General features: G+C 34.2%; 2 protein-coding genes across 4 annotated transcripts in view; one reads left to right on the top strand and one right to left on the bottom strand.

Moving 5' to 3' along the window:
* Positions 477 to 5,769, bottom strand: LOC109845220 (superoxide dismutase [Fe] 2, chloroplastic-like). 2 transcript variants are annotated; one of them, XM_020414442.1, is made up of 9 exons: positions 5,640 to 5,769; positions 4,708 to 4,785; positions 4,364 to 4,552; positions 4,088 to 4,259; positions 2,762 to 2,835; positions 2,644 to 2,670; positions 2,539 to 2,562; positions 1,718 to 1,902; positions 510 to 913 (listed from the first exon to the last, which is right to left on the bottom strand). In XM_020414442.1, exons 1-8 carry the CDS (start codon positions 5,736 to 5,738, stop codon positions 1,777 to 1,779), a joined length of 789 nt encoding a protein of 262 aa, XP_020270031.1. In that variant the 5' UTR covers positions 5,739 to 5,769; the 3' UTR covers positions 510 to 913; positions 1,718 to 1,776. The 2 variants fall into 2 exon arrangements, with proteins under 2 accessions (XP_020270032.1, XP_020270031.1); XM_020414443.1 differs by lacking the exon at positions 1,718 to 1,902 and having other exon boundaries at positions 477 to 913.
* Positions 7,649 to 13,193, top strand: part of LOC109846460 — a 13,660-nt gene continuing 8,115 nt past the window's right edge. Inside the window, exons 1-3 of one of the 2 annotated variants that reach the window (XM_020415700.1) lie at positions 7,649 to 7,740; positions 12,246 to 12,578; positions 12,667 to 12,756. In XM_020415700.1, coding sequence (XP_020271289.1) covers positions 12,259 to 12,578; positions 12,667 to 12,756 — 410 coding nt within the window. In that variant the 5' untranslated portion in view covers positions 7,649 to 7,740; positions 12,246 to 12,258. Of the gene's footprint in view, positions 7,741 to 11,499; positions 12,060 to 12,245; positions 12,579 to 12,666; positions 12,757 to 13,193 lie in introns of those variants that run through there. The other variant, XM_020415699.1, reaches the window with a different exon arrangement.

The following is a 13,193-nucleotide window of genomic DNA, read 5'->3' as shown; positions in this document are numbered from 1 at the left end:
GGTGCCTTGTTTATTACCAAAGGGGTTGCAATGATTTTCTTACTGCTGTCTTCTCTGTGCATATTTTGTATTGAAGGGTTTGGGCGACAGTTCAATTATTGCTATAACATATCAGGGTAAAACGCTGGTGAACAACTGTGAATTACGTAGGATTGATCTTAATACAGGAAGCAAATGTTACTGAAGTTTATTCATATAAAGAGTAGGCTTCGGATGTAGGAGAAAAATTACAGTATCCTACTTCTGGGGTCATAACAAACTATAATATGCATTTCTTGCATCAACTTTATCAAAGCCATAAAACTCAATCGTATTGGCATTCATGTGAAATTTTAGTTTTGCCAAACGTGCGGAATTTTCTCTCCTTTCATTGCACAAAATGTGGTAGCTTGATAAAACTAGGGCAAGCAAGTTTATTGTTTTTGTATAACTGAAAGCCATTATGCCCCATAATCAACGAAACAACCCAAAAATAATAATCAATATTTTTTCTTGCAACTATTGATCACTGTGGAGCTCAGAAGCCTCAGATGATGAATTTATACTCACAACCTCCCATAACTTCAAGGAGTTGAATTCACGTCAAGAGGCAATGCAAGTTACAGACGCAAAAGTTTAGTTATACAATCGTATCCATCCTCTTATACATGTCAATGGGCTATCGAAGAAAATTCCCCACAATCAAAAAGCAGTTAACCAATGAAAACGGGCCCAAAAGAGAAACCTACCCTCTCCCTAGAATTAGCCTGGGTATCAATTTTCATTCCTTTGTCTCTTTGAGTAATTTCCAATTTGTTCTTCATCTTCAGGCTTTAACGCATTTCTTCAATCATTCACTTGGAAATATTGCCTATCACAAAATCTGGTTTTCTCTCATTATTGGTCCTCGTGACAGCTAGCTCAAAGCTCCATTCTGAAGACGAAATACAGAACAATGTTTAGATTTGAATCTTTTGCAAATATCAGCTATAAGAAAATACCTTTACCAAAATATGCAATTAGATGAACTTTTAAGTTAAAAAGAGGTGATAGTCGTCATCCTAAATTATATTAAGTAATTACTACAAGGGTAAATTTCATAAAATTACAATGAACTATTAAGGGTTTTGCACAAACATACCATAAAGGCATAAACTATTTTTATTTGAGAAAAATATCACAACCTTTCAAGTAAGCAGAAAAATACAACATACATACAAAAAAAACTAGTTGTGAATTTAATACCATGAACTTCTGTTTATGTTTTACAAAACAACCATTAATATCACATACAGTCACGAAACTAGCATGAACTTCACGTTATTGCTAAATAATTACCGTGGACTATCAGGTATTATCATAAAATTATTATATAGTTTGCAGATAGTATACGGTATTTTAGTACTACTTTGAAAGTTGTGGTATTTTTCTCATAGTCTATGGTACTTTTGTGCCAAACCCCCAATATTTCATGGTAGTTCTGTGAAATTTACCCTATAGAACTTTGGATATTACTTCCTCAATGATTGTAAACAATTTGTTGTTGTTCTTACTATTTTCATTCAGCGAAACATGTAATACTAATCGTGATCCTTTCAGTTGAAATTCAATGCCCCTTGTGCTGTTCTTACTATTTTCATTCAGCGAAACATGTAATACTAATCGTGATCCTTTCACTTGGAAATTCATTGCCCCTTGTGCAATTACTCTAGAAGAATAAGAACTTGTGGCAGCTCACCGATTTGATCAATCATCTTGGTGCACACACATTTCATAAGAAAATAGCTCTTCAGACTTTTACGCCACTGGGATCTTTGGCTCCCCAAGATTAACAAAAGCCTCAGCTCGAGACATACGCACAGTAGCAGATTGCCAGGACACAAGATGGTCCACGAATGTGGTTGCATATGTTTCTCTGTCATCCTGTGCAACACATTTAGCAAATTAAAAGCTTCAACCTGGACTTTTATGTCACTTTTTTCTCACAAATGCATACGTTTTTTTTCCTTTCACTTTTGGAATACTCCAGATTCTCACCCATTTTTGATTCAACTAACCAGAAGTTTAAATTTGTCCAGAAGGTACCATGAAATCTGAATCTGCATCTTTTAAGAGGCAATTAACAGTGAAGATGAAAAATGACATTTTTGTCCTTTTAATGACCACTTAAATTGACGTCGAGAAAAAGATGGCCTGAGGTACTCTTTTGAAACAAGGGTAAAGGTGTCCAAAAGTAATCACATGATAGTCATGAAATACGTCTAATGGAACCTCTTAATGGTCAACTTAAGAGAAAGTACCAAGATGCAAAATAGGTGAAATTTTAGTGTACCATTTTCACTGAGTTGAAACTCTTGGGAATAGAAGTCAAAATGGCATGAATTTAGGGTATTAAAGTGAAAATAACTCATCGAACTTCTACAATGTTTACATCATTGAAAATCATTGACACCTAATGGTAAGCATTAGTTATCATCAAAATCTCTGTAATGTTCTTGATATTGTTTACTATATAGTATATGCAGCTAATATTAAAAGATTAGAGAATTGGTTTAGTACCTTGTAGTCTAGATAGTATGCATGCTGTCAAATGGAAAGAAAGGGCCTTTGTTAGTACTGTAAGATGGATAATAAGAAATAAAATCAAATTGAAATTTTGATTACCTCCCACATATCCAAACAGATGATTGGCTGCAAATGACATGATTAAAATTAGATTAAGGATCAATAATGTAAGAATTCATCAGAAGTACACTGAGATTCTGGATGGAGATTAACATACAATATCACCCCAAACTAGTGGACTAACAGCATTTGATGTTCTCACAACTGCAAGCCTTTTCTCCTCGGTTTTCACTGAAATAAACAGAACGGCAGTGCACCACATTAAATCACATGATGGGTACTGCAGAGCATGGTAAATTGTGATTGAAATATAATCAGACCTTCTTTTTCTATCACCCACAACCATAGGTCAATTCTCACGTTATCAAAGTTTTATCAGATGCCAGAGAATTCTGAGTGAAGAGCTTGGTGAAATCAAATATGCAGTCACTACCCAACAAGTTAAGGTTATAAAATGCAGTAAATTTCAACTATTGTATATTAAAATGTCAACTCTATCTGTATGTTGTGTATAAGTAGAAAACTAAAATTTCTATTGAGCTATGAAATGGATTTTAATGGCTCTTATTTTTTTCAATGCTAACAATCAGTATGGGGTTGTATGAATAATTTAGGAGTTGTGAGCTATTTGTTATCAGAGGAGGGTGTATTTGTGGAAAAGTACAGGAAAGTGAATTCTGCATTGGTTAATAGATTATAATGCACTTAAAATTCTGATCCAACATGTAACATATAAAATCATTAAAGCATTGGAATTTTTACATAATTAAGTAATCGGTACCATATTCTGTCAGCAAATGTTAAGTAATCGGTACCTTATTCTGTCAGCAACTGTTATTTAAGTCATTGCAAGGATTAGTTGAGTGGATTACTCGATCGTTACATACAACATGCACTTCGGCATGTATACTTATAGCATTAAAAGTTTGTCCCCATGTCGAAATTTTTTCATAAAATGGCACTTGACACATGCATCATGTATCCATTTAGCACATTTTCAACTTTACTTTTTGAGTTTACTTACATGAATAATTTTTCTCAAGAGCTCTATTAAGGACCATCTTTAGCAACCCAAAGATTACTCAGGAATTTTCTTTTGCGCTAGATGATCAAGAGTTCTAGAAACTACAGTGAGCTTGGATAGGTTTTTCTAGGAGGGGAGGGAAGGGGTAGGAAGGTTATAATGCAAACCCTCCAAAAGCAGTGTTTGTTTACAATTTTTAATTAGTAATGGGAAGAGAGGGGAGGGTTAAAATTAAGCAAATTGGTCATTTAGTATCCATTCATTTTCCATTCTCTAACCTAAACAAACTCAAATTATAACATACTCTCTCTTCCCCTTCCTGTCTATCCAAGCAAAATCAATTTCATTCCATCCACTTCCTTTCCATCCTGTCCCCTTGGGTTTACTTCAATCATTCCTCCCCTACTCCTTTATGTTGTATCCAAATATAATTGTGGGAGTAAAACAAATATCACTCACATGTAAGCCACACCCAGCCAGATCCAAAGAGAGAAACCGCAGACTGTACAAATTCATCTTTAAATTTGGAAAATGATCCAAAATCCTTTTCTATCTGTTGAAGTACACCTCCCCAAGGAAATTTCCCACCATCTGGTTGCATTGATTCCCAGAAGAAATCATGGTTCCAAACCTGCATATTATTAGAGGAAGAATTTAATTAACACAAATTATGCTGGAAGAAAAGAGCAAATTCTAGGATGAAAACACAGGAATCTAAAACTCTTAAACATTGACCTGAGCAGCATTGTTGAATTCTGGTAACGGGTTGCCGTTGTTGTAAGTTACTTTAATTAGTTCCTCCATAGTGTGGCCATATAATGGATTGTTTACAAGCTGCTTGTTCAAACTTTCTACATAATTTTGATGATGTTTTCCCCAGTGTAGCTCCAGTGTCCTCTGGCTCATGTGCGGCTCCAATGCATTCTTGAAAGAATAAAAAAGAAGTTAAAATGATTGAAGGAGAATATTACCAACTAAAGGACATTGTGAAAGATAAGTAGTCATCAAAATTTCTCTTGAATTTCTTATTCATAAAAGAAGTCTGAATGCAGTTAGAGTACGTAGAAAAGTCTGCTTACTAATTTATATGGTGGCGTTGTCAGGCCATAGAAAGCCAGCACTTTGGTAGCTCTTTGATGAGATATCGGTCTTTTTTGCTGCAAATATTTCAACGAAGTGTTTACAGAGAGTATTACAGCATATAAATGATAAAGAAGTGCATTAACTGGTAAACAACATTGAAACTTATAAACACTGTCGGCTGATAAATAACAAGCTGTTATGGGACATCTACCAGTGGTGAGATGTCAGTTGAGATAGTTAAATTCCATGGATTAAATTGCTTCGGCAGCTATTCTCACTAGAAAGATATCGTCAGCCGGCACCAGCACTAGGAATACTTTTACTTATATCCACAACTCCAAAGGTAATATTCAAATTTAATATGTTTGCGAAATTTATGATATGAGCAAAAAAGCTTCTCATGCTTATAGATTTAGTGACTGATCATAGACTCGCACTAAAACGAAAAACAAATAGAGAGAAGGAAACATATGATACACAACCCTCTCTTTGTTTATTTTCCCAAATATCGAGAAATCATAACGGCATTTTTCAAGCATGTTAACCAATCCTCTCTTTGTCTATTTTCTTAAACACATGAAAAAAAACCCATGAACAATTATTCCTCAAACTCTCTTCGATTAGCTCAAAGGTCTAAACTTTACCAACTACATGAAACATTAAACAAAAATCATGAACATATACAGATAACCAACAAAATATTCTCGAAGCAGTCCTCCTTTTGCCCAATTTTCTTAACAATTTCTGCTACTTCAACCACGACTTAATTCTACAAATATAATCAATATAAAACCCATCAATGATTATCCCTCAAAATCTATGCAGTCAGCCCAAAATCAAAACTTTACCAACCACATGAACGCATTAAACAAAAATCATGAACAAATAAAGAAACACAACCAAAGATTGAAGCTTTGAAGGGGATTACAGAATGTGGGCTTGACATTTTGAGGGGACTCGTGAAGGGAGACGGTTGCAGCTGGAGGCGGCCGCAGGAGTTGAGCAGCAACAGTGAAGGAGAACCCATCTCTGCGATGGTGTTATCCGACAAAGACTCTTTGGGTTATAGCAATCGGTTTGAGCTTAACGGGTTAATGGGTCGGGTTTTACTAAAAATTACGAAAAACTATGACAGGCTTTGCGAAATATCACTTTCCTTCTTGAGTAAATTACACTAAACCCTTAAGAACTTTCACCATTTTGCAGTAAGCCGCCAACAACTTTCATATCGTGCTAAACCCCTCTGACTTTTGTAGAAAATCCCCAATATATTTTGGATAAATTACCCTAAAAAACATAATAAATTTTAAAATGCCTTTTTATGTTGTTTTTTAAGTTCTAATTTATGGGGGTTATCTACAAAATGCAAAAGTTATTGGGTTATATGGAAAATACCGAAAGTTCTTGGGGGTTTAGTATAATTTACACTTCCTTCTTTTGGCAAATTGCAAGTAAGAACGACTTAAATTTTAAATTGGAAATTTGTTAAGAAGCATACTTTTTATAATTGTATCTTACTTAAGGCAACTTTTTGCAGTTCATGGAAAACAATAGCAAAAAACTAGAAATGGAGTTAAAAATCATTTTTCTATAAACCTTGTATATATTTTTTGAGTTACGCGAACAACTTTTTGTTCCCAACTTGTACAATAGAATTTTTTATGACTTTTTTTGTTATTATATATGAATATTGAACAACTGTTTGTCCCTAGTGAGGTGAAATATTCATCGCATGGAAGAGTTTTTTGAGGGCAAGAATGGAGGGGAAATATGTGCATGGAGGTGAAAAATCACCTTTATTGACTTTCTACCAATATGATTTTAATCCTTCCACTTTGTTTCGTAGTTGTTAAAAGATGAGGGTGTAACAAAAATATAGAAAAGTAAATATCGTTTACTTCACTTAAGGTTAAACTAACATTATTTAAAATAGAGGGACTAATTTATCATAACAAACTTCTAGTATTACCGTTTGAGGATCTCTTTCGAAGTAAATGAGATTGAGGGACTAATGCCTCAAATACGCTATTTATTTTCATATTTAAAAGTATCGACTTTACAAATACAATTAGTAATAAAATCATAGCAAGAAAACTCCAAATCTGGAGCATGCATAGCATGTGCGAATAAGGGCATATTGCATTTTTTAAAGTCGTACATCATTTTTTTTTGGGAAAATAGGCATATGAATATGAATATGAATATGAATATGAATATTGTTAATTAGGGGTGGAAATGAACCAAATAATTAATAAATGGTTCGATAATTGTTTGAATAACTATTCGGTCATATTCGATTCGATAGTTCATTTATCACTAAATAAATATTTTTTAGTATTCGAGTTTATTAACGAATAGAATTTAACCAGATGTATATTTGATTCGTTTGTCTATTAAATATTCGTTTAAAATTTGATCACAGTTTATTATTTGTATTATTGCACATATGATGTCATATTTTTAACCCACTTACCATTTCTACTTAAGTTTTATATATAGATTTTAAGACTTAAATAATCTTAAATCTGTTTTCTAATTAAAATTTTGATTTAAATATATATACATCATATATTATAAAGAAATAATTTTAATTTATAAATTTTAATACTATTTGAAAATTAAACTCTTTAGCGAAATAAATATACTTTGATATTCAATAAGTATTTGTGAATATTCATGAATATTTATCAAATACCAAGTATTCGAGTTCAAATTCGAAAAACTAGATATATGAATAATAGAGTCCGCATTCGAATTCGATAATTTTAAACAAATACAAATATGAACAACTTAGTATTCGATTCGATCATTTACCACCCCTATTGTTAATATCAAAATAGCAACAGGGTCAGACATGTAAATATGATAGAAGATATTGTTTCGAGGGGTATATATGAAAATATGGCCCTCATCGTTTCTTTGTGCAAAATCCTTTTCGCTAGGGTTCTCTCTGTCCTCAAAGCCTCCGCCTTTTTTTTTCCAGCTTAAAATTCCAACAAATCGAAGGCAGAGAAGAGCTCATCCTTTCGGTAATTTCTCTCCTTTAGATTCTTATTACACAAACCCTAAGAAACCCCAATCTTTTGGGGCTCAATCGATCTCGAGTTGAGAATTGAGTAGTCTGTCAAGTTTCTCTTTTGCTCGGGTTTGTTTAGATTTAGGGTTTATTTTGTAAATTGGCATAAGAAATAGCTTAATTAAAAAGCCGGGAGCTTTTTAGGGTTTTTAGCATATTACTCCTTGTTTATGATGAATAATACTAGCAAGCTGGTTGCTTGTTTTAGTTTTTCGGGAAGAACTGCTATCAAGGAGTTTTTTGTAAATATTTTTATTTAAATGTTTTGACAGAAAGCTCCTTCTTGATCGGTCTTTTGCACGGTTTTCTTTTAGCAATGAAGTGAAGAAGACTGGAAGATGGAAACAAGATTAACTACTCAAATCATTTGAAGTATTAAGTTGTGTTGAGTAATAGGATCAGTATTTATTATTGTTAAACTGTACCTTCTTTTTCTTGATAAACATCCCTTTATCCTGTCGCTGAGAGGCACCTTCTTTGATTTTAGGGCCTTATTTGGCTTTGAATTTGACTGAAATATTAGTTATGGTCAAGTTGTAGTTATATTTTCGCATATTTTAGTTTGTAAAACTACGTACGTAGGTCATTTGGATACAAATGGATCTGTCGTCAAAATTAGAATCGGATGAGAAGGGGAAATACTAGTTCCGATAAAATTATGGTGCTCAAATTTACTTTGTTTGAAGTCCTCTTTTGGGATGACTTGGAAAATTGTATGTAATTTATGTAAAACAAGTATAAATAAAGGTAATATGTGGTAATTAGAGAAAAATATATGAGCTCTAATTGCTGCTTGAGAAAAAATGGGTGGATATAATCTGGAAGGAACTGTGGAAATGTGTCATAGAAAGGTGTGCTTGATGATGATCAAAAGCGTGTTGTTAAATGGGGGAGGGTTGTGAACAACCAGTTCTAGTGACCTTTTAATTTACTCTCAATTATGTTTTAAGGGGAAAGAAGATGTTAGTGACCTGTGAATTTCTGAGAGTATCTTTTGGTATGATAATGAGACAGATTGAGCATTATGAAGGATGTTGGAAGTCTTGAAGAGCCCAATGCCATTTCCTAATGTGAAGTTTGAAATTGTATCATAACTTAATATTAACATATATGTAACTTCACATTATATGTTATCACTTATCATGTTATTGGAAACTTGTGATTATGCATTTGCATGCAGGCAATATTTGCATGTGCTTATTGTTACATAAGTATTACACTTTATATTAGTAGTAGTAGTTTATAGTCAGATGCTAGGTACATTTCTCGACCGCACGCTCATCCGAATTCAATCATATTGTCTTGAAATTAGGAAAAAAAAGACTACAGTAGTAAAAGAACAGGAAATAGAAAAAATAGAGATGGAAATCATAGGATTGAGAGAGACTTGAGATAGGATTGATGAGAATAGTTAGAGGTTGAAGAGAGATTAGCAAGGGAAGAAGGATAGTTAGATTAGAGGTATATTAACTTCATTCATACACAAGGAAAATACATTAATTCATTAATTCCATCTCTCTACGTATAAGGCTTACTGCAAACTAACTTCTCTAACTACTCCCTCTCTTGTACCGGCATTCAATTATAACTACTGAACTCAATACTCCTGGGCTCCTTTGGTTCGTTTCATGACAATCCTTCCCCTTAAGAAGGGGCTCGCTCTCGAGCCCAATTGATATCAGACCTCAATCTTGTCCTCCATCACCATCATCAGATGGTGCTCTCTCCAGGATGAATAAATTCTTCATCTTGCATCAGTGGTTGAGAACATATTTTTCCAGTATGGAGTAGAAATCTATAAGTTGATGCACACGGTAAATCCAACTATGGATTTTCTCTCTACTGGACAGAGGAAAATCTTGCATGCACTTTGTTTATGGTCCCAATCGTATCATGACAGGAATCAAACTGTTTGAGAAGATGGATATTGTGCTGCGTGTTGCATTCATGACCAATTGTAGTGGTGTATTCACATAGAGTTGTGGAGGACAGCCCAAAAACTGACTCTTGTGGTGTCTTGCCCTTGACACCAGTTATCTTGCCAAATTGGTACACAAATCCAGTGATCTGGATAAATAGTCTCAACATTATTTGTTACAGCCCATCGACCCTTTCACCCAACATCTTCAAGTGTACTTCTTTTTGCTCCACAATGCCTCTGAGATGATTTATCTTACTGTTGCAGACTGAGAATGCACGATCTCCTCAGTAATCACCTGCTCTGATACCAAGTTGTTAGGAACATTTCCTGACCACACGCAAGTCAAGTTCAATCATATTGTCTTGAACTTAGAGAAAAGATTAGAGTGGAAAAAACCTAGAAATAGGCAAAATAGAGATGGAAATCATAGGATGAGAGAGAATTGAGAGAGAATAGATAAGAATAAGAAGAGGTTGTAGAAGAGAGATCAGCAAAGGAAGAAGAAATAATTAGATTAAAGATAGATTAACTTCATTCATGCATAAGAGACATTACTATCATTTCATCTCTCGACAAAGGCTTACTGCAAACTATTCATTCATGCATAAGAGACATTACTATCATTTCATCTCTCTACAAAGGCTTCCTGCAAATTAACTTCTCTACTGCTCCCTACTCAATACACTAACATTCAGTTATAACTACAGAACTCAATAATCTTGGGCTCATTTGTTTGGTTTCTTGGCATCATAATTATCTAACCATGTACTGGGTTCTGCTTTTGAAGGAGTTGTGTCTGTGATTATTTGTGGGCTAACCTGCAGTACATACTTTTTCTTGCAATAATTTTGGCATCAAATATCTCTGTAAGTCAATCATGTCTGCTACATAATTTTAATATGGCCTTCCATGTGTATATTACTATATTATACCTTTCTCATGTAATTTATCAGGAGTCTATTTTCTTTCCTTTCTTTTTTTTTGTTTCTCTTTTTCTTTCTGATACTTAATCGATTAATCCTCCCTCACCCAACCCCCACACACATTGAAAGCACTTAGACCCACATCTTGGCACATCCTAACCCAGAATCACCTAAATAGCCGTGGGAAGAGAAGGAAAAGAAAAAACCGTGAGCACATATGCACACTTAATTTTACTATCTAATTACTTCATACGAATGGAAATCTAAGTCATTCATCTAGTGTCTTTGAGGAGAACATGTCCTTTTGGTTCGGGGTGATAAATGATTGAATCAATTCGAATATGATGATATTCGAATTTGTAGTCGACTAAATTCTCGGTATGGTAGTCCGAATTTAAATTTGAGTCGAATATTGAAAGATTTTCATATTCGATTCGGTTAAATACTAGATTATTCGCTAATTATTCACGAATATCCTTTAGCTAGATGGTAAGGTGTGAATATGTGTTCTAATTGGTCAAGGGTTCGAATTTATTACCAACATTTTATTCTCTCGTTTATGTTGATGATGGTTTTTCTGTATATACCCTTTAATTTACATCTATTTTTAAATTTTCCTTTCAAAATTGTATCTTTTATTTATTTACACCTAAACTTACTTGATATTCTGTCACATTTGTGGTCTTATTATACATCTAAACATAATTTAATAAGATGAATATAGTTTGTTATGATTTAAATTTATAAAATTTAGATGTAAAACATGAACGAATATGTAATGATAAACTGAATCGAATATATCTGGTTAAAGTCTATTTATTATGAGGCAAATACTAAAAAATATTTGTTTACTATTAAATGAACTATCTAATAGAATATGACCGAATAGTAATCAAACATTTTATTAATTATCAGTCCATTTCCATCCTTACTCATTTCCATCCTTACTTATGGTTGAGGAGAAGGAAACATGAGTGAAGTTCTTTATTTATTGGCAGTAGGAAGTTTGATGTATGTGATGATTTGCACAAGGCCATATATATGATCATGTAGTTGGTATGGTTAGCGGGTTCTTATCCAATCCGGGTAAAGAATATTGGAACGTGGTGAAGCAGATATTGAGGTATCTCTAGGGCACTTAAGGTTGGAAATAAAGTTAAAAAAATGACGAGCCTAAGTTGATTGGATACGTGGATTCTGATACAGGTGGAGACGTATATATAGAGTGACATCTACCATATAGAGTGAAATCTACTAATAGAGCGCTGAGATGGGAAAATTTTGCAGTATCCTGATAACTAACACCAACTCTGAATTTTCTAATGCCTATAGGTGACTTGTTCTTCCGGATAACATGTTGCTTCTCCTGAGTTGGCATTGTGAATTGTTTTCCTTCAAAAGGCACCCTTATTTCCCCCCAGTAGAAAGGTTGTGATAGCTCCACCTTTTTTGTGGACATAAAAGTTTTCCCTTATAATAATGTTTTAAGTATGGCAAGCAAGGATTTTGGTTGTATTTTAATGGAACGTTGATATGCTATAACATAACATTAAAATTGTCATGCTATGTTAATTATTTTCATGAGTTCATGGTTTTTTCTCCTTATATATATAGGCACTTGCCGACAATGGTAGTAGGGTCTGTTGTGGCCATTTGCCAGTATGGCGGGGAGTTTGTCACAAAGAGTGATGGATCTCTGTCTTATACTGGAGGAGATGCTCGTGCTATTGACGTTGGACGTGACATGCTCTTAGAGGATTTCAAGTCGGAGATAGCTTCAACATTTGAAATTGACATCAGCGGTATGTGTATTAAGTATTTTCTCCCGAGCAACAGACGAGTTCTTATTACAATATCTAATGACAAGGATCTGCAAAGAATGGTCAATTATAATACTCAAGCTATGTCGTCAATTGAGGTGTTTATCTTAAATAAGGTTGACAACAGGTATTTATACTGAGATTCTTTCCACATTATCGACCTTCATTTTGCTTTCCTTAAGCATGAAATGAATAGTAATGAATTGTTCATGTAGGGCAACAAGTAATGCTTTAGCTGGTTCTGGAACCTCAGATGCTGTGGCACAACAGAATGGCAAACGGAAGAGACAAACATCGGCAACCAGGTATCACTATGATGAATATGTATTGTTTGTATGATTACTATTTATGAGCGGCAACGTGATTTTGTTTAACAAGGTACGAAGAGATAAAAGGATCTGGACACTGGAGGTGGCTAGCAGTGGGTCTCACCACTAGTCCATCTCTTGGTAGTGCAATTAGAAAGTTTAGCTGCCACCTCGTACTCGCTTTTTCACACACATGAGAGAATGGGTATCCTTGATACCTAGAGCAAAGTTGGTTCTTGGTACTAAGGTGGTCGAATCTCGACTTCTCATCTACAGTGATGAGTAGGATGAAAAGTGATGCATTTCTCTTTCATCTTTAGGTTAAGTTTTGGTCACCTCACTATCAAGGACACAATTGTGTCCATACTATCAAGGATTCCCATTGCTCTCTCTCTCTCTCTCTCTCTCTCTCTCTCTGTCTCTGTGCGCGCGCG

The sequence above is a fragment of the Asparagus officinalis genome, chromosome 6, assembly GCF_001876935.1.
Source record: "Asparagus officinalis chromosome 6, Aspof.V1, whole genome shotgun sequence".
In the NCBI taxonomy this organism is placed as follows: Eukaryota; Viridiplantae; Streptophyta; class Magnoliopsida; order Asparagales; family Asparagaceae; genus Asparagus; species Asparagus officinalis.
The sequence above is the reverse complement of the archived record's forward strand: the minus strand, read 5'-3'. Positions and strand labels throughout refer to the sequence as shown.

Bases quoted from the DNA above. Each gene is read 5' to 3' on its own strand.
- LOC109845220 (XM_020414442.1), bottom strand. From the start codon at position 5,738: ATGGGTTCTCCTTCACTGTTGCTGCTCAACTCCTGCGGCCGCCTCCAG. The intron at 4,786-5,639 runs GTAATCCCCTTC...AAATATTTGCAG, and splicing joins AAATGTCAAGCCCACATTCT to CAAAAAAGACCGATATCTCA. The intron at 4,260-4,363 runs GTCAATGTTTAA...AATAATATGCAG, and splicing joins AATTCAACAATGCTGCTCAG to GTTTGGAACCATGATTTCTT.